The 21,141-nt window shown below is 39.6% G+C and overlaps 1 protein-coding gene across 2 annotated transcripts in view; it reads right to left on the reverse strand.

The window, feature by feature from the left end:
• Positions 1–19,343, reverse strand: part of ARID2 (AT-rich interaction domain 2) — a 120,507-nt gene extending 101,164 nt beyond the window's left edge. For both annotated transcript variants that reach the window (XM_044422900.1, XM_044422901.1), the window contains exons 1-3: positions 18,758–19,343; positions 18,494–18,587; positions 17,304–17,401 (exon numbers count right to left, since the gene is read on the reverse strand). In XM_044422900.1, coding sequence (XP_044278835.1) covers positions 17,304–17,401; positions 18,494–18,587; positions 18,758–18,849 — 284 coding nt within the window. In that variant the 5' untranslated portion in view covers positions 18,850–19,343. The remainder of the gene's footprint in view (positions 1–17,303; positions 17,402–18,493; positions 18,588–18,757) is intronic.
• Between the last annotated feature and the right edge of the window lie 1,798 nt (positions 19,344–21,141).

Genomic DNA, 21,141 nt, shown 5'->3' on the forward strand with positions numbered 1-21,141 from the left:
GGAATATCTTGTACATAAGATTTCTGTTTTTCTCCAAATTCCTAGAATTTTTTTTTAAAGCATGGCTTCAAAATTTCTGGAAATTTTACATTGTTACTAAACATGAATAATTTTGCAGCTATGTCCTAGAAAAAAACAATTTAAGTATAGCATGTCTCAAAGTAAAATTTACTTCATACCAAAATACGGTAGTATCAGCAATGCTATGTATAAAAACAGTGTTTGTCATAGCATGACAAACACTGTTTTTATATATTACAGAACTTTGTATATGTAGTTCTGTATATAAACTTTGTATATGCATTTTATACATTACAGAACTTCACAGCTTAACCCTAAACAGTTTTAAATGGACTTATGTCTATTGTTTTCATGCAAGTTCATTCCAAGTAGGCATGCTTACATTCATATTCATAAAAAACAAATGTCACATGGAGCATTTCTCAAACAGCAGGAACTTTCTATGCTATAGGTTAGGGATAGGGTGGAACAGGCACAGATGCAACAATATGTAGCACTAAGGTGATAAGCATGCTTTGAAAAATGGACAATATCTTAAAGGATATAATTCAAAATAAGGGAATTTAGGAAGTCAACCTAAATTGGCTATAGGTTTGTCAATTTACACTAATCTGGACCTTGTTTCCTGTCTCCCAACTGCTTGCCTTTTACTTTGTTTACGATCTTGTCCAATGAAGAATTCTAGAGAAGTTAAAAGCTTGCACAGCGTCTGTACTTTTGATGAATCTCATTTGTAAACAATGGCAGCAGCAGACCTAGCATATGTCCTTGGTCTACAAAGCAAAATGTTAAGACAATTTTGTTTGCAAGATAATCAGTTGTTCCAATATGTCTAGTTAATATCCTCAATAGAAATTCATTTGTTCAAATGTTCGAACTAAGAACCAGTGGAAAAGAGCTTTACTGATGGTAAATTTTAAGAGGGATGGGAAGGTCAATGTTTGCAACAGATATGTTAATGATCCTTTCCCATAAAGAGATATGACTATACAAGCATAATTCAGCCTTATGGTTTTTAAGGATTTAACCTTACCCTAAGGTAAAATAACTAGTCTTTTTAAGTTTTCTTGTAGTAAGAAAGAATTCCTTATAACCCTTAATATATCTAAATATTGTTTCCTGAACACTAGATATCATTTTGGTCATGGAACTTGCCACCACTTAACACTTGCTTCTCCCTGGGAATTGTTTTCATCTGTGAACAAACATTTATTGCTAGACCTTAATAAGCATCCCAATTAACAGATAATAATCTCTAAAGGAGCTTTAGGAGGAGCCACTTGTATTCTGCTACAGGAAATTGCACAATTTACATCACAGAAGCACAAACAAGTCTATTCTCTATTGTTTCTGCTAGATTATGGACATTCTGTAAATATGTTCTGTAACTATAAACCTAGCTCACCCATGGAATCAGTGCAAATCTAACTTCATCCACTTAAAAATGAAAAGGAAAGGAAAGGAAACACATTTAAAAGGATAGTAACATAATGAAGTATTGTTACTTGCTCCAAGCTTGAGAATTAACTTTTTGTATTATTTTTACATTTGTATGTCACCAAATTATTCTAACAGGAATCTCTAAGTAGTTTACAAGTAATCAAAATTACGAATATGAAAACAATAAAACCAATGATATATAAAACAACAGAAATTGAATAATGGCCATTTAAAACTGTGTCAAGTGAGGGGACAACCATACAAAACAACTTATTAAAAGTAATTTAAAAGCAATAATTAAAATACCAGGAGAAGGGAATTTTTTCACCGGTTGACAAAACAAGAGCAAAGTTGGCACCAGGAGAATTTTTCTGGGTAGCCTGTTCCATAAACGGGAGGCAGCCACCAAGAAGGTTCTTTTATTTGCCATGCTTCTCAACTCCCTGAAGAATGGGTCTTTTAGAAGGGTCTCATGCCCAGATCTTAATGGACAGGTAGGTAGGGAGAAGGTGATCCTTTAGGTAACCAGGTCCTAAGTCGTTTAGGGTTTTATATGTTAACAAGCACTTTAAATTGAGCCTGGGCCTCAACTGGAAACCAATGTAATTTATATAAAATTGATGTTACATGGATCCACAAATTGGCACCAGTTACATAGTGCACCACCTGGTTTTGGACCAGTTGAATTTGCCTGACAATACAAATAGCATAAAAATGAAACATTAAAATTAATTTAAAATGGTTAAGAAGCATACAGCAAAAAGTCTGCCAAAAAATCACCTAAGTAATCTTCTCCGGACCCTAGGTAACCAAGTAGATAAAGACCTCTGCATAAAGGACTGCCTTGACCTGGTGCTGAATGATGGCAAGTCTGGTGTTAAGCAGGCTCAGCAGGCTTCCAGAAATGAGAGGCCACCACAGAAAAGGCCCTCCACCTTGTTGCTACCCTCTGAGCCTCCTGCTGGGTTGGCACTTAGAGGAAGGCCCCAGAGGTTGGGTGTAGTGTTCAAGCTGATCACAGTGGGAGAGGTAACAGATAGTGTGGTCCCAAGCCTCGTAAGGCTTATAACACCTTGAATTGAGTCCAGAAGCCTTTAGGCTGCCAATGCAGGCAGGACAGAACTCATCTTATATGTTTGGACCTACAGTCCCAGTTATTAATTTGGTTGTCACATTCTGCACAAGCTGCAGCTTCTGAACCATCTTCAAGGGAGGCTTAGTAATGAAAAAGTAAGTTACACAATTGATTATTAGATAAGAACCAATGAAATCTGATCAAATTATTTCTAGCACTGCCAAAAGCTGTCTGCTACATGCTGTACACACTCTCTCTCACTCACGCACACACTTGTAAATTAAAATGTTTTTCCTACCAACTAGAGGTTGCAAAGCTCAGCAAGTTCATTAAATGGGAGAAAAATTTCAGAACCTGAAAAAAAATCAGGAGTATGTTCTGGATTCATCTATCTGCCAAGCCTCAGGCTACCTAGTCAGTAAGTATTAAGAACATATATTTTAATTGGCTTCAAATTTGAATCACAGAAAATTGCAACAATTCTATCAAAGTTATCCTATACAAGTCTATTAAGACATAGGTTCCTCTGAGAGGAACTGAGAGCCAGTGTGGTGTATTGGTTAACAGTGCAGGCCTGGTACTCAGGGGATCTGGGTTCTATTCCCCATTCATCCATGGAGCCAACTGGGTGACTTTGGGCCAATCACAGATGCTCAGCCCAACATACCTCACAGGGTAGTTTGTTTGATTCTATGCCACCCCATAACCCAAAGATTCTCTGAGTGGTTTACAAATGCTAAAACAGCATAAAATGTGTCAAATACAATATAACTATTAATAATCAATTAATATAATAATAACAGCCACCGATAGAACCTTTGGGTTATGGGGCAGCATAGAAACAGAATTAAATAAATAAATAATCAGATAAAATTGATAAAAAATGAAATAATAGATAACATTTTATAATAACATATACCTCAACATCTCAAATAAATATAACTGATAAATTAACCAAAAATAAAATTAAAAATCCATAACTAGAAAAGAATTATTAAATTAACCAAAAACTTGATTAAATAGAAAAGTTTTCACCTGGTGCCTAAAAGAAAGAAGAGTTGGCACCAGCTGTATATCTCTGGGGAGTGAATTTCAAAGTCTAGGAGCTATGCTGAGAATGCCCTCCTCCTAGTCCTTTCTCTTTGATCTCAACAGGGAATGGCATTCAGAGGAGGACTTCCAAAGAGGATTTATGAGGACAGGTAGGAATATATGGAGAAAGTGACTCCCTCAGGTTCCCAAGCCAAGGATAAGCAGGATAGAAATCTAATAAATAAATATTCCCATCTTCCCAATCTTGCACACAGACATTTTGTCTTATTTTGTAATATACAAATGATACACTATTCCTCTCCTTGACACACAATGGCCTGAGACAGTTATTAATACCTTTGGACACTTATTTTAAAAATTTAAAGTTGATGATTAACTGTAACAAATCTAAAGATTTAGTTTTTACTTGAAAATGGATCAGACATTGTTGGCAGATAAATAGCCTTCAACAGGATAGGTTAAACTTTACATATATCTGAGAATAAATTTTCATTTGCTGGGCTGTTTGAAAACCCTAGCCTCTAATGCCATGGCAAATGCACAGGAGAGTGTTAAAACAGGCATATCTTTTTTATTCTAAAGGAAGCCAAAACATACCATTAGTCATACAGGGCTTTTTTCTGCTAACATACTATCGCAACTGCTATATGGTTGCTGTCATGGCATCCATAGGAAAAAAAAAATTCCTGAAAAATATCCTTGATCTTCTGGAGTTGTGTGCATATTATGATCTTATGTTTCAAAACAGGCCAAACTTTGGGCATATTTGGGGACTAGACATGTAAATTAATTTTGTGATTAAAAATGATATTTGCCCCCCTTGGTTTGGTTGCTTTAACATCAATTGATGCATTCCAGTCAAAATGGAAAAAAGCTGTGGAAAAGAATTTGTGCAACTTAGCTTTTCCCCCCAAATGCTCTCCTGGCCTTGGGTCATACAAAAAGCTAAGGAATTATATTTCAGCTCATTAAGGATATTGAGCTACAACAGCATCTACTTCATATTCTGAATTTAGAGACAGAGACAGGCTTTTTTTGCCTACAATCTATTTAAATACTTGAATTTCCACCAGATATATTAGAGTGTTCACATAGGTAAAGGTTTGGAGGAAAGATGTAACAGCATTTCATATTCTGAGTGTCTGTGTCCTTGTGAAGTTGGCATGGTAAAAACTGTGGACCATGTCGTGCTATACTGCACTTTTTCCAGTGATATCCAGTATATTTTCATTGCTCCTGCTTACAAGGAATATTCTGGAGATTTGACACATTCTATATATTATCTTTTGGTCAACTGGAACCTTCAGGTAGTAAGGAAGCTAGCCAATTTCTAAGGTGATTGGCTTTTGTGCAGCTGCAATTGCCATACTGAAATGACAAAACACTTAAAAGTCTTACCAAAACTAAAAAAAATACTAGGTATTAGAATTGTCATCAAGTAGCAACACTGCAACTTTAATACAAAATATTAAAGTAAAAGGATAACATTTTAATGTTCGAAGTAATATTTCTTTTACTATGCATAAACAGAGAGAAAAGGATTGTTCCCCTTCAAATGTCAACCATGGACCAGAGCTACTGAGAGAGACTAGGATGAAACATTTGTTTTTCATTAGGGGTCATGGCAGAAACAACTCTAAATCCAGCTAATGTTTCTACATCCCTGGTTGTTTCTCATGGCAGAAGAGGATGGGCAAGTGGGAACTAGCATGGCTACTTGCTCCTATTCATAATCTTAACAACCCACATTGTGGTAACCATAGATTAGGTAGTGTGAACCAGGTATGTATGTTGCTAATCGCTACCCAAGTGTTATTTTCACACTGATTTTTGGGTTCTCATGTCAATATCACAGATAAATGAAAACAACACTACACTTCTAGCAACTTCCTTACAAGTTACTAAGTCATTTTAATTTATTTTCCCCTCTCCTTGTTCTATTTGTTCAACAAAGAAAAACTGACTTTCAATCAAAACCTTACCTTGGATCACATCATGTTCCCCACCAATCAAGTTGTGTAAAGAGGCTCTAAGTTAGCCTTGGTTAACAGACTATAGACTTCTATTCTTATTCCGTGTTGAACAGCATGTGCACCACGTTGGGTGTTCAACTGAGGGACCCTTATCCTTCACTTTCCTTTCCTTACTTCATTACTTTTCTCCCAGTCAAATTCTAATACTGAAAATGAGCCAGTCTGGAAAGTAATGAAATACAGTACAGCAAGCTAAGTGGTATATATGTGGTGAGATGAGAACTTCTTTACCTATGCAAGTATTTTGATGCTGCAAAAAATCGCCCCTTGTGGCTCTCAACTTGAACAGGACAGCCATGACCCAACAAACATGGCTGCCTATAAGCACATTTACTGAATGTGGAACTTTGGTTCTATGAACTATGCCTTTGATCTCATGGTAAGCCATGCAAACAAAGCTGGCCAAATTTCATGAATAACTATGAAATATGCCTTCAAAACACAAAAAATCAGCATAGCTACAAAACAAACTGCATTAATTGTTCATAATGAGCACCACATTTATTTAGTATTTATTAATTGCATTTGTATGCCACCCTATGGCCAGAAGGCTCTCTGGGAATACCACCATTTTAAACATTATCAGTGCCATGATACTAAGTATACTCTTGCTTTTGTATGCCATTTTCATATGATCTGCCCTTAAGGTGTAGTCCAATGGGGATGCCCACTAGCCTCTGAACTCAGAGGATTACTTGTTGGCAGCAAACTGAACTTGAGCCAGCAGTGTGACATAAAGGTTAAGAAGGCAAACATCACCCTTGGATGTATAGCCAGAAGTGTGGCTTCCAGATCTAGGGAAGGGTTGATACCACTCTACATAACTCTGATGCACCCAAAACCGGACTATGTCTAGTTCTGGGCTCCACATCATAGAAGAGACATAGCAAGATTAGAACTGGTTCAGCACAGGTCACAAGAATGGTAGCCAGGTTGGGAGGGATGACATATGAGGAGAGATTGAAGGAACTGAGTCTTTTCAGTCTGGAAAAGAGGACATTCCGAGAGGATCTTTTAGCAACTTATACCTATGTGAGGGGATGTCATCTGTGACCTGTTCTTCCCTGCAGTGGATGGCAAGGCACATTCCAATTGGGCAAAGCTTGAGGAACCAGGCTTCATGCTGGATATCAGGAAGTACTTCCTGATGGTTAGGACCCCTAGAATATGGAATGGGCTTCCAAGAGAGGTGGTTGAGGCCCCATCAGTGAGAGTGTTCAAGTGTTGGGGATTACATGAGCAGAGCCAGGGATCAGACTAGACGGCCCGGAAGGCTGCTTCTGACTCACTTTGTTTCTATAAGCATACCAGGCAGAGTGTGAAGAAGACAGATCACCTCTGCGCTCCTCCTACCCTGCAAGTCAGTAGGACAACAGAATTCAGTCATCTAGCTGCAGCACTTCAAATAAAGAGGGAAGGAGGCCAAAGCACTAGGTACACTGTAGCCCAACAATCCCAGTCTCTTCCCCTCCTTACCCTCAGAGCACCTCTTTCACCCTTTCTTTGAGGTAGCTTTTATGACCTTGGAGATAAAAAACCTTGGCAGTGCACTGACTGGCCAGGCAAAAGCTCAGACAAGTCGCAGCTAATGAGTTGTGGCTCGTGACATCATTGCCTGGCGCTGCTACCCCTTTCCAAGCATGCTCATGGCCCCTATGTGTGCTGTTATCCGATGCTTGGCTGCTGGGGCAATGCTGGGGTGACTTAGCTTGCGTACCAACAGAGAGGGCTCTGCGTGCCCAATGTGGCACATGTGCCATAGGTTCACCACCACTGTTCTAGACCTCGTGTCCTCAAACTACGGCCCGCGGGTCAGATACAGCCCGCCATGCTCATTTATCTTCCCGCCTCAGAGCTTTTGTACTCACTTGGAGAAAACAATCTCTGAGCAAGTCCAAAAGCTCTGAGCCAGCGCAGGCATTCTTTGAAACCAAGCAGAGAGCTGGTGCACGGGCCAAATTGTAACAGCTCAACAGCTCCGGCTCCCCCGCCCTGCACCCCGCCGCACTGCATGCATATACAGAATGGGAATACAGAGCGAGAAATAGAAGAGAGGAGGGCAGGAGAGAGGGAAGGAGGGAGAGATATGAAGACACTAGAAAAGGATTGAAGCTAAGAAAAATATAACTTTTTAAATCCATTTTAAGTATGTGAGCCATGTCCCCGGGCTGCAGTCAAGAGATGGCCACCTCGCCGGGCCCGGGAGCAGCCACTTGATGGTGGCGGCAGCTTGCCCAGAGAAGGCTGTGGTGGAGGCGTGGGAGCCGTGGCCTTCTATGGGCAAGCCGCCGCCATTGAGTGGCTGCCATGTTTCTTCCCCCTGCAGCGGGAGAGGCAGGAGGCATCCCACTCGGCCAGCCGCGGCCCCATCCCTCGCCTCCCCTCTCCTCGAAAAGAGGTCCTTACCTTGGAGCCACCCCACGCTCACCTATCTGGCCTTCCACTCCTGCTCCCACGGAACCGGGGCAGTGGTGAGAACTATAATTTCCATGGCCAATGGAAGTTGTAGTCCAACTCATCTGGACAGTACCAGTTTTGACAAGGTCACACTTAAAACATGGTAGTCATTAGCTCTGCATCCAAATACAGCCATTGTGTACTGTGAGAATTGTTCTGGGCTGACTTGTTTCGAATACGAAGAGTGGCATTAACAGTATTTATCCTTAGTATTTTTGCTTCATTCTTTGTAAATGCCAGTTGCAGTCATCAGCTGCATTATGCAAAATACTATATTTAGTGCCTTGGTTGTATTGTAGCTATGTCCCTTGAATATGGACATGCTCTTCCCCACCTCATCTTGAACTTCTGCTGCAGCCCGAGGGAGCGGAGCAAACTTTTTTAAATTTTTAATTATGTTTTAATTTACTTTAATTTTAATTAATTTTTAATGTGCAGTGTGCATAGGAATTTGTTCATATTCTTTTCAAACTATAGACTGACCCCCCCTTACAGTCTGAGGGACAGTGAACTGGCCCCCTGTTTAAAAAGTTTGAGGACTCCTGCTCTAGACTCTGTCTTAGGGGCCATAAGATTGTTCTACCAGTAGCGTACTTGGCAACTACATTCAGAACAAACCTGTTAAAGTTTAAATGGTATTACAAACATTATGAGTTGCAAAAAAGTGTAATTTCCTCTATTCATGGCACAATACATTGTAGTACATTACTACAGACTACATTTACTTTCCTAATGACATGGTACATCTGCACTTCCTACATAATGTCTGCATATAATCTTCACACTTTTGAAAAAGTGCTGCTTTTATCCGAAATGAAATCAAACGTTAGACCAATAAGAAAAAATAGAAGCAGAGAAGTATCTCCTACAACAAGGGCAGGCAACTTGTAGTACTCCAGATGTTTTCACCTACAACTTTCATGATCCTTCACAATTAGTTATATTGACTAGGGCTGATGAGAACTGTAAGCTAAAACATCTGGAAGGCCACAAGCTGCCCATCTCTGTATGAAAGTCTCTTATGTATATGGGCGCTATTCAGAATTGTAAGGAAGTAGAACTTCTGTGTCCCATTCCTGCCCACAGATTCAAGCATTTGACCTTCTGCCTCAATGCTGTTCATGTCATCAGTCACAGATCCAAGGGTTAATGAGAAGCTGTACCTTCTGCCTCCAAAGAAAAATAGCATTGCAAGGTGGAGGCCAACATGGTCTCCTATGCTGGTCGAAGTGTTAGCAGCTGCAAGCAACTTGCTTTGCCAACCTGGTCAAAAAAGCACTCAACTCCAAACTGCCAGTAGCTCTAGGACTGCGGAGATGTAGGGCAGCATGCTCTGGGTTTGTTCATCAGACAGGGGATCATGAGCCAATGAAAGGCTGCATTCCTTGTCTCCCAGGAAGAACATTACATCAAGGGGGAACCCAGTCTTGACCCATACATTGACCAGAGAAAGAAAAGGAAGTTTGCTTCATCCTTTCTTGCCAGAAAGAACACCTATAAGAACTTTGAAACTAAGAACTAGTGCCTCAGTAAGCTTTCTTCTTCTTCCCACCCAATCACATTTCCTTTTGTATCATGACTTTTAGATTCTAAGTCTGAGGGCAGTGACTATCTTATGGATGTTTATAATTTGTCCCGTCATCCCTTTTTGCTGGGGTAAAATGCTTTAAATTGAAATCCTGCAAATCAAATTTTGTTTTTTCCTTCATTCCATGTTTGGAAGAAGACATGACATTTTACTTATCAGCTTTCTACCTATCATGAAATACCTACAGATCTTAGGTACTGTACAAATACATAAAATCAAGATAAGGCCCAGCTCACAGGGTTACAGTCTAAATGAAACAAAATAATGAATGGTGAAAGGAATAAATAAAAGGGCAAAGAGAAGCAAAGTGTGTCTACAGCAATTATAACACATAAGCCATATATACTGTCTGCATCCAATCTGGTATATTTATAAGATCATTCTCCACCACAGTTATTAACAGAAGTTCTTACTGCATAGAAAAGCATAATCAAAGGTATTCATATATAGTACTGGTACTGTAGCACCATCTATAAACAATTTCAACTAATGGTATAGTGCCACTGATACTCCTTCAAGGTTTTGTTTACCTGTCCAAATACTAATGGCATTAACTAATAGCACATTATTTTCTTTAATAATTTCCAGTTGAAAAACAGTAGTGATATTATCTCTGCTGGTTACCAGTGCCATCAATGTTACTCAGATGCACTGCTTGACTACTTCAATAGAAAATATTTTCAAAAAGTTTGAATTAGTATGTTGTGAGCAGCAAGCAGTGAGTTAAAATGGACTATCTTAACCAGACCCTGGATGCTCAAGTACATTTACAGGGAGTGTTTGTTGCAGCCACTGAACCAGAAGGGGCAGCAAGCAAAAAGAAATGAAGCATCAGAAAACATAAAAACCATCAGAAATCAGTTTAAGGCAAGATGCATTTACACATCCACTTGTCTGTATGGGGGAAAGGAAACAGGGAATGGAAACAGGCCCAATCTAGAGAAATGCTGAGGGAAAACTACACCCAAAGCCCTTATGTTACATGATAACATGTGCAACCTCAACTAAAGGTTAACTTCCGTTACCTGGTTTTGCACATCTCCAGATTGGCTCCCTCCAAAAGTAAACACTGCACTAGAATCTTCACCTTAGGATGATACCCCTTAGATTCTGAACAGGTTTGATGATGAGAATGAAATTCATCAATCTGTTGAAACTTTCATTCTTATAACTGCTGCCAAGACAAACTTTCTAAAGGACACCACAGACTTCCTCAATGAACTTAACTCTATAAAAGAACTTCCACAGGAAGCTCTCTCTGCAACTGTGAAAGTAGAATCAATTATATACAAACATCCCAATTATGGGCAACAGGACATCATGAGTTGTACCCTGTCAGAGAGCCACTGTTATCATCATGTTAGAACATTCACATTTAATCTTTTTACACTTTTTTCAAGTTGAGACATGACACCACAATGGGCACAGATAAGGCACACCACACCACATCTTCCTAGCTCAATATGAAGCATGTATCTTGATTAAGTAGCATTTAATCATACTGGCATACTTCAGAGTCATCTCCTACCACTAGTGAAGAGTTATTTCAGAAATTTCACGAAGATATTCTTACCTCCTACCACCCTACAGTCAATTTCAGCTTCATGTATTCTATACAGCACTTCTGGTTATATTACACAAAAGGACCACTAATACTCTTCTCCATGCCATCGGTCATTACTCACAGGTCATTACGGACATCCAGGTGATGTTATATCATTATTTGTTCAGATCCAATAGGCAAGGTCAAATATTTGGAAAATCTTAGAAAAGCCTTTTCGAGTATTGACAAACAATGTGGAAACAACTTGCACAAAACAAACCATGTAAGAAACAAGCAGACTGCCCTATTATTTTATGCAAATTAAAGGTATGGCAATGACTCATAAATTATCTACAATCCATAAATTATCTACAATCAACTGAAAGTGGGGATGCCTTGGCAGAAGCAGTAGATGAAACACTCATAATAGCCTAGGAAAAGCTACCCAAATTACTGCTCATTAGCAACTATATGCCTGCATGATACCGACACCAAAGCAACAAACCAAGTTACTGCATAGAGTTTTTCACTAACAGTGGGAATACTGCCGTATAATCTAACAATACAATCTACAATGTCTAGGGTTCTTTCACATGGTACTGTGTCAATGTTTTATGTGATAGTTCTCTATCCATCAACAGTCCACCTACATCAATATGGCTGTCCTCAAACTCATTAGTCTGGGGGGACAAATAGAATATTAAAGGGCGAAACAGGAACTAACTTAGTATAACTGTGTGAACAAATATCTCAATAGGTACTGTGGATTCTTTTGTCCTTATAAAACTAATGGAGAACATCACTATAAGATGATAATTTCACTGAAGTGTTTGCTTTTAAAACTCAAACAACCATCCTGACATGCTTCTCATTGTACAATCCATTTTAGTGCCTGCTCAAGGAGACTGTAGTCTACTAAAGTTCATGCTCTTAAAATGTTGAGAGTTGGCACCACTAAAGACTAAGAATGCAATCTTATAAATATCAGTTCAGAATAGGGGTATCAGAGAAATCTGCAATAGAGTCAAATGAAATCATATTTCCATAAGCCCGACCTGTGGGTTCCACAGTGGACCAGCTTTCTCCAAGCCGTGTGGATTTCATGGAGTTTTTTTCCTTTTTAATTTGGTGGGGAATTTGCACATTTGTAAATGTATTTTCATATGAAAAGTTTGGTTCTCTCAATAAGTGGATAATGGAACAAAAGGAACCTGACAATCTGGAAATCACAGAAAGAACATATTTAACAAAATCTGTACATCCTTAATTCAGAAGTAAGCTCCAACAAGAACAAGAAGACTGTAACTCTACCGTTTACTAGACCCACTGAAAGCATACTGAATACAGTAGGACCTGCTTCTTAGAACCATACAAGGCACTTTTTAAAATTAAAGCATCTGCTATTCTAACCAATACAGTATTTCATTTAGCTCAACATTTATACAACTTTGTCAGAATGAGTCCTCTTGCCTCAAGAAACCCCTTCTATAGCCAGGTTTTATGATCTCTGCAGCTTGATCATTTAAACTGCAGTGTGTGCCAGTGCATTTGTCTAATTACCTGCCTTGTCATGTTATCAAAACCTGGGTAGTATGGCTTGAGTGTGGGGGAGATACAATTCTCCAATAACTGAACAATAGGCCATGGATTATTTGAGATTTCTTTTTGTTTATTTTCTATACCACCCAACAGCCAAAGCTGTCTGGGAGGTTCACAACAGATTCCTCTCCAACAAACTATGCCACCTGGGTTCAGATGACATGACAAGATGCACCTGAGTAAGCAAACAAATCATAGCTGGCACAGGCTGCAGGTTAAACATACCACCATGGCTTTTTGAAGTTGCAGTGAAACATGCAAACTGGGTCAGTGAGTACCTAACAACATAATGGCACCATATATTCTTCCATGTATTTTATGGTCCTTGTCATTATGATTGGAAAAAGTACCTCTAAACATCAATCTAGATAGCTATTAATTTCAAATATGTTTTAGCACCAGCTAAAAAAGTCCTGTGACTGGATGCTGACATAAAGGTAACCTGAACAGAAAACTGACAAGAAATGCCCTTTGAAACCATGGATTCCTCAAAACCAAGATTGCTGTTCCTGGGATTATCAAAGAGTTTTTTTGTTTTTGTTTGCCCAAGTCTTTGTTTACAAACACACAAGGCAATTACACCAGACTGTGTCTGGGGGAAGGGCAAGCAAGTTAGATGGGTATGCTCTAAGACAAAATAAAAATACCAATCACATTACCATCACTTATTCTTAAGTATTCACAAATCTATTTGCTAACTCACCAGGGGAGAGCTAACTTACCCCAGCCCTCTGGAAAGCAGGAAATCCAGCACCACACAGCTATCTACCCGAGTTCTCAGTTCCACTGTGTAACTGGTAAGAATAATCGGAATCCCTTCTGAGCAATGGAAATGCTCCTGTTGTTTCTCCCAGTTGCCATACCCTTGCACAAATGAGAGAAGATTCTCCCTATCTTGAAACTTCAGAGGAGAGACTGGTAGCTAGCATAAATAATTGCTGTTCAAGAACACAAGCCACCAAGAGAGCCAGTGTGGTACAGTGGATAAATGCGTGGGACTGGGACTCAGGAAAACTGAGTTCTAGTCTCCAGTCAGCCATGAAGCTTACTGGATGACTTTGGGCAAGTCACAGGCTCTTAGCTTAACCCACCTCAAAGGGCTGTTGTTGTGAGGGTAAGATTGAGATGAAGAGAATTAAGGAGCCACTCTAAATTTCTTGAAAGCAAAAATGTGGGATATAAATATAATAAATAAATGAAAGCATGTGGACCTCTGTTTAACAAGTAGCATCTTACTTGAAGACTACAGTTCCGTAACTGAGCATGAATCTGAACCTGGGCTTTCTACATATAAATCCAGTATTCATCACTGTACTACACTGGCTGTGTTACTAATATATAAATAATATTAATCTGGTATTATTAAGAAATATTTTTAAAAATAGGATAAAATCTATAGTTTAAAAATCTTTTAGGTCATTTCCCATTTGATGGGAACTAGACTCACTTTTAAACAATATACCTATACCTCAGAATGGAGGATTATCTTTATCCTTACATTTCTTTGATAAAGCTTCTTCCTTTCCCTTTTGATACTTTCATTCTCTGCCTCCATCTCACTCCCCAAGCAATTGCTTGTGCCTCCTTAGGGAAGCCTGCATAACATGTAAAAAAAGTCCTCTATTCCCAATTTCACTTCAAACAGCTGGGAATGCCAGAGTTTAAGTTTTCAGCATTACAATATACTTAAGACCAGGTGTTTGTAAAGGCCTTCATCCAGGAAAATATCAATGACCACAACAATTATCTGTTTATAAGGACCCTCTGAAGGATCAAGTGCCAATGCACTTATAAGGAGCATTTTGTTGTTGCTGCTGCTAAGACATTCCCCTGTGGCTGAAGCACAAAAATGTGTGCAATTTGAAAGAGTACCTCAGCAATAGACATATTTATTAGCAATGTAGTCATTTGCTGCAGTCAGCTACTTGAACCATGTTGCATGATTTGACCCTTGTCTGGATTAACTACAATCACCATAGGTATTAGTACAGTTCCCTTGTTTCTTGCAAGTGTTAAGCATACTGGAACTTGTAAAACTAGAAGGAACCTTCAAAAATTAAGAACAAGAAAATATTGGGGAAGGGGGCCTTGAACCACTCTTAAAACCATTTCCAGTCCCTCATGAATTCTTTGATAAAACAAAGCTCAGTCCTCCATATAAAAATCTGACATCATAATCAATGTATGTCCATACACCTTGATAAACAATCAGATTTATACATCTTACACAAAACAAAGCCACAACCAATAAAATCACTAGATAACTGTTTTGGGGGAGGGGAAAAAGAAATGATATAAGTAAATAGCAGGTTTGCAAGTTCAAAACATAGGTTAATCACAGTATGGATACAGTCATCAATAATGTAATAATATGGATTATAGGATTAGCTTGCTTGAATTCTTTGGAAATATAAAAATCAGGGTCTTATCAAATTCTCCTTTTAAAAAAGTTTCAAAAATATTGCTGCATTGATTGGATAAATAAATACAAAAACAACAGTTCTTGCTCTTCTTGACTTTAGTTATATAGTAACGAGTAAATGAAGCTCATTTTTGTAAATATTTTCATAAAAACAATATATTATAAAGATATCATAGTCATTTCCTAACATTTATTTAGTAGCATCCCAACTATTCGCATTACATACAAATCCTATAGAATTCAGTGGTCTTTTATTTGGGAACAGGATGCAAGAAACTATAATATGCATAGGTTTTTAAGCCTTGATTAATTTTAAAAAATATTTAGAATCCACCAACATCTAGTTAGGTGCTAGTCATATGCAGAATACATAATAAACCTCAAACTCAACACATAATCTATTGTTGATCCTACAAATAATGTTCAAATCCTAGCTGTCCTATTGAAATCACTGATAAAACGTAGGCCTATAAATCTATTAAACAAGATCCCTAAAATGAAAAACAAACTGAATTTTAAAACATCTTTGCAAGGGAGAATTTGAAAAACCCACACACACGCAAACACACACACACATATAAGCATAATCTAAATTATACTTAGGTGTGCTCATATGTCACTGATTTAGCTTGCACTCCTCTACAAGTATGTGCAAAGTAAGTCCCATTGCATTAAATGAAATTTACTCCCAGGAAACTATCTATAGGATTGCAGTCCCAATGGGACTGTGCAGGGTTTTGACTATGTTATCATTTGACACTTCAACAAGAAGGGGAAAACCTTTAATACTGCATATGTTATTTCCAGTGATTAACTTATCTTCATTAGCTTTGTCTAGTCTTTTATATCCATAAAATAGCCCCCCAAACTCTCATTTAATATCATTATCTAGAGTCTCTAGAAGAAAAGATATGAAAGACAAGTGCATCTGAACATGTCTAAGAATAAAGTTCTTGTTATGGTATAATTTCAGCAAACTCATGGGCCAACAGAAAAATTTAGAAATAACTTTATATTCCAATTCATTCTAAAGACTGCCAGGCTTCCTTGTAAGTCAGTACCCTCCACTACACTGTTACTGTGAACTCTGCAACTTCAAACTGGAAGTCAGAAGAACAACCAATAGAAAAGTGCACCTGTGCAATTTACATTTTCTAATTCAGTGTGCTAAATCATCAACTGGTGGGTAAGTTTTAATAATTTAAATACAGAGTAGATTCTGTCTAACCTGTCAGACAAATGAAATCATCCACCCCCCATGTGTGTGTGTGCTTACACACACACGTGTTATGAACCAAGAAACTAAGTATAATTTTAGAGTATAAAATTCACAAACAGATTTCTTGTCACAAGCATGAATACACATCTACAGAGTTAAGCTACTTTCTTATGTATACACATATCCTCATTATTAAAAAGATGCATCAAATTGCCAATATTGTAATTACTATAATTATTATAGATTTTTTTTTTAAATTAAGGCCTCCTAAAGTAGGGAAATGTGGAAAACTGTTTATGAATTAGGATTGCCCACTACTTCCAAAACTAAACAAAACAGTCAATAATCAGCTTCTGAAGTCAACATTTTTAAAATTCAGCCCCTCCCATTTTTATATGCAACCAAAAACATACCTAGAGTATTGATATCAAGGCATCTGTATTATCTATTTATTTAAAAGAAGGCAATTCTAAATCAACATTCTATCTCTAAAGAGAGATAAGCAATGCCACTTTAATATAATGAAAGTAAACAGCTTCTTAAACTACATTAATTTGCTTAGTATAGTCAGCCTTATAATCAAGATGTTCAATAATCAATAAAAGCATCTTACAACTACTACTTGTACACACTGGGCATCTGGAAGTTTAATCTTGGTAGAAATAGTATATAAAACAATCCAAAAATATCAGAACTATAAATAAATGAAAAATCCACTTTCAACTGTCAGAAACACTGCAGGATTGTAAACGCTTTTTATTAAGGTGAAAATGTTATTTTTTTCTCTTTTAAAAAACCAAAATACCATCCCATGCTCAACACTACTGCTGCAAAAGCCCTTATCAACACTTACCGCAAGTAATACTGTTTTAAAGCGAAGGCAGCGTTAGAACAACTTCTGGGAAAGTTAAACTCTTCTACAATTTCTCCCCACTGATTCTTCTCAGATACCTGTCAAAAACAACACAAGGAGATGCACAAAACTACAGAAACACACACATATACACACACACAACGTCGTTGATCCCGACCATCTGAAGGGCTGCCATAAAACAAATATGATAAAAGATAGATTTATTTGGATTGGATCTGAGATCTCTATTTCTTCCTGACAGTCACTGGCGATAAGATCTTGCTCCTCCCCTCTCGTTTTACAACATTTTATTTTAGAGGGGAGTTGAAAACGCGAAAGGATTTTATTCTGTGTAGCCAGGTTTGTTTTTGTCTTCCCTGCCTGGACAATAACCAATCGGGAGTCCCTCTGTCGCCTGCTTTTAAATCCTCCCGCGGTCCGTTAAAACCCAAAGAAGTTGAAAACGAGCCAAGGAAGTCTCGATAGGGGCCGCCCCCGCGGGCTGGGGGTGCCGGGGAACCGTCCCGCTGAGTCTCCCCCTCGGCAAGCTCCACAGACACAGAGAGGCCTTTCTTTTGAGGCCTACATTTCTGTCCCTAGCCTTGAAGCCTAAAGATGGCTATTTGATTACACACCGTCTTGGCTGCCCCCTTTTGTTATTTCTCTCCGGAAAGGGCTCGGAGGGCAGCGCCTGGTCCCCCCCACGCCCGCGAGGATCATTTCCTAGCCCATGCTCCGTGCCGATTATCGATGTTAAACATGCCCGCTAATTTTGAGTTGCACTAAAACTGCACTCAGAGTCTGCGCTCGGTCTCTGTGTGTGTGCCTCTCTGTGCGCGAGACACACACACACTCGGAGCGGCAACCACAAGCGGAAGAAACTGCCTCACACGCCACCTTTCCCACTCGCCTTCTCGCAAGGAAACGAGCCAAAAATCTGGCCGAAAGGGGGGCATGGGAAAGCCGGGCTCTGCACCCCCGAGCTCCCCCCCGTTCAGCTGTACACCGACAAGGCCAAGCCACCAACCTGCCTTGCCTGCTTCCTTCTTCCACTTCCCCCCCTTTCCCAATCCGGCTTGAAAAAGGACGGCTGCCGACCCCCCCGCCGACCGCCTTTGCCCCCGAGGGTCAGAAGAGAGTTTCGTAAAGAGGTTAGTGAAGGGGGAAGCCAAATTAAAACTTCCACTCACCTTCCCAAATCCTCCTAAAGTGGTGACTCGGGTGTAGAGAGCGTGAAGATCCAGTTCCTTCCCACCCACCACAGGGATCTTCTTAAAAGGAGACCTGCCAGAAGAGAGAGACACACACAAACAACTTGTCAACTCTGCCCCCCCTTTCTCCCCTCGCAGGGGGCCGCCTGGTCCTTCAGGGAAGGGGCTGGAAGTTAAAATCGGCCGGTTTAAACAGCCTCCCCCCGCCGCCACCATCCCCTTCCATCTCCCCATTTTCCTCACCCTCTGCTGTGGTGAAACTGCCGCAGCTCGTCCAGAAAAGCGAGTCCCTTTCTCCGGTGGTCTGGTTGGTTTTTACCCGTCGAATTTGCCATATTCTCTTTTTTTGTTCGGATTTTAAAAGGTTTGGGTTTTGTCTCCTTAAAAAAAAATCCAATAGAAAAACAACAACAACAATCCGCGGCTCCTCCTTGCCTTTAAGAGACCCAGGTTCCTGTGCTCGGCCGGGGATCAGCCATGGAGAGGGGTTTGTTTTAAAAAAAGAGAGAAAGAAAGAAAAGTTTAAAAGGAATAAGGGAAGCCAGAGAGAGTGGTAACTGCGAGTCCTGTCTCCGCACAACACACAGGGAGGGAGAGGGGCACCTCCGTAATTCTTGCTGCCGCCGCCGCTGCCGCCTGCCTCTCTCAGTACCACAAACCCAACCGATCCAGCCTGCACATGAGACTCAACATGGTGCTGCTGGATCACACAATGAATTGGGTTAGTGTTGTGGTAGGGTGGGGGTTGGGGAGGCTGGAGTGAGGTACTGACAGTGTGTGTATTACAGACGCGAATCCATGAAATCTCCCCTCTCCCTCGCGCTCGCTCTCGCTCGCTCTCTCTCACACACACACAGTGTACAGCGGTGGCGGCGGCGGCGGCGGCGGCAGCGGGATTCACTTCTCTTCTCTCTCAGACAAAAAGATCTGAGGCCGCCGTGCTGCTGCCTGGGCGAGAGCGCAACACAGCGAACCCCAGAGGCCGGCCGAAGCACTGCAGAGCCTGTTCTTGCAATGGCAAAAGCCAACACTGCCAGCAAGCAGTTCCTGGCGGGGAACAATAGGCTTCTCTCGCGGCTAAGGGCTCATCTGCAATGTGCCGCAAACACAAAGCCGGGCGGAAAGAGAAAAGGCAGAGGGAGAGAGGGGAGCGGGCGAGGGGGACGGTTACTACCGGTTGTTTCAGGGTTAGGGGTAGAGGATATATTGCATTCTTCCCAAACTTTAGCAAGATGAAGTACTTTCCAGGTTTGCTGGAGCAGATGAAAGAATCTGGGGCGGGGTGGAGAGCGCTTAGGTGTTCTGTAGAATATATGGACTGTACTACTTTGAAGAAAAAACCCAAGAAAATACTCTTTGAACGTTTTCAGAATTAAAAAAATAGAGAGTGCCCCCCTTTCCTTATCAAAGCCAGTAGATCATATTTTAAGGGTGGAACTATGTATTTTACATATTATGCATACATTTTTCGAAAAACATTACAGATGACCTGAAGTAGTTTTTTGAGAGTTCCTGTCCTCTGCAATTCAGGGTTATTTTAAAAGAGATATTTAAAAGTTCTATGAAGCAAAGGACTTGTAAGAGTCACTAGTAACACAAAAGCCATATTAATGTAATAATTTATGAGGCCAACTTTACAAAAATATGCAAGCTTTTGTGATCTTCAGATCACTTCATTAGGCATAAGGTTTTAAAAAAGGTGGGGGAGGGGAACTCTTGCTAAGAAGATGAAAACTGGCTGCAGACACTAATATGGGTTTTGGAATTTTACTTATAGTCAAGATAACTACCTTTGAGTTTGTGATAATAACAAAACATTTTATATTAAAATATTCAAACATTTTAAAAATGATTGATTAATGTGCAGATGTGAGTCAAATCTCACCTCAGACAGAAACTCATTTTTAAGCCTTCGACAAGCCTCTGTTCTCACAGCCTAAACTCATGTTCGGTAGGGGACTGGATAGAAAAGCTTTCAATAAATAAATAAATGTGCTGTGGGGGTTTGGGGAATTATATAAGCCTACACTACAAGCTTATTGTACCATTCAGTGAGATAAAGTATGAAAAACACTTTGATTTTGACAAGAAGCCAAATGGGTAACTTTGGGCTAGCCACAAACTCTCAGCCTAACCTACCTCACAGGGTTGTTGTTATGATAAAACGGAGCTGTGTAGGCTGCCTTAAGTTCCTCACAAGAAGAAGAAAGTTGGAAATAAATGTAATAATAATAACCAATGCACCTTTAATTACCAAGGAGCATACTTTAGGCAAGGAAAATTTATTTGCTAAATAACTTCATAATATGTGTTGTACTCATGTAAGCAACTGGAAACCAAACCCTATATCATGTCATCAATTGTATATACAGTGCATATTTTATAATGTTCTGTATAATACGCATATTTCACTATTTCCTAAACTGGCAAAGCATATGAAATACCAATGCAGGGGGAGAATTCAATAATATTGCAGGCATTACTGGTAATTATCTATATTTCTATAGATTTCCTAACTGGAGCGTGGGTTGTGAGTCCCTAGGAGCTCTAAAATGGAAGAGTGATTTGTGCACCCTGACTGTTGCAGGCCTATTTACCTGAGATATATTGCACAAAGAGAAAGGGAT

Source organism: Varanus komodoensis, unplaced genomic scaffold (assembly GCF_004798865.1).
Source record: "Varanus komodoensis strain SLA01 unplaced genomic scaffold, ASM479886v1 scaffold13_1, whole genome shotgun sequence".
NCBI classification, from domain to species: domain Eukaryota; kingdom Metazoa; phylum Chordata; class Lepidosauria; order Squamata; family Varanidae; genus Varanus; species Varanus komodoensis.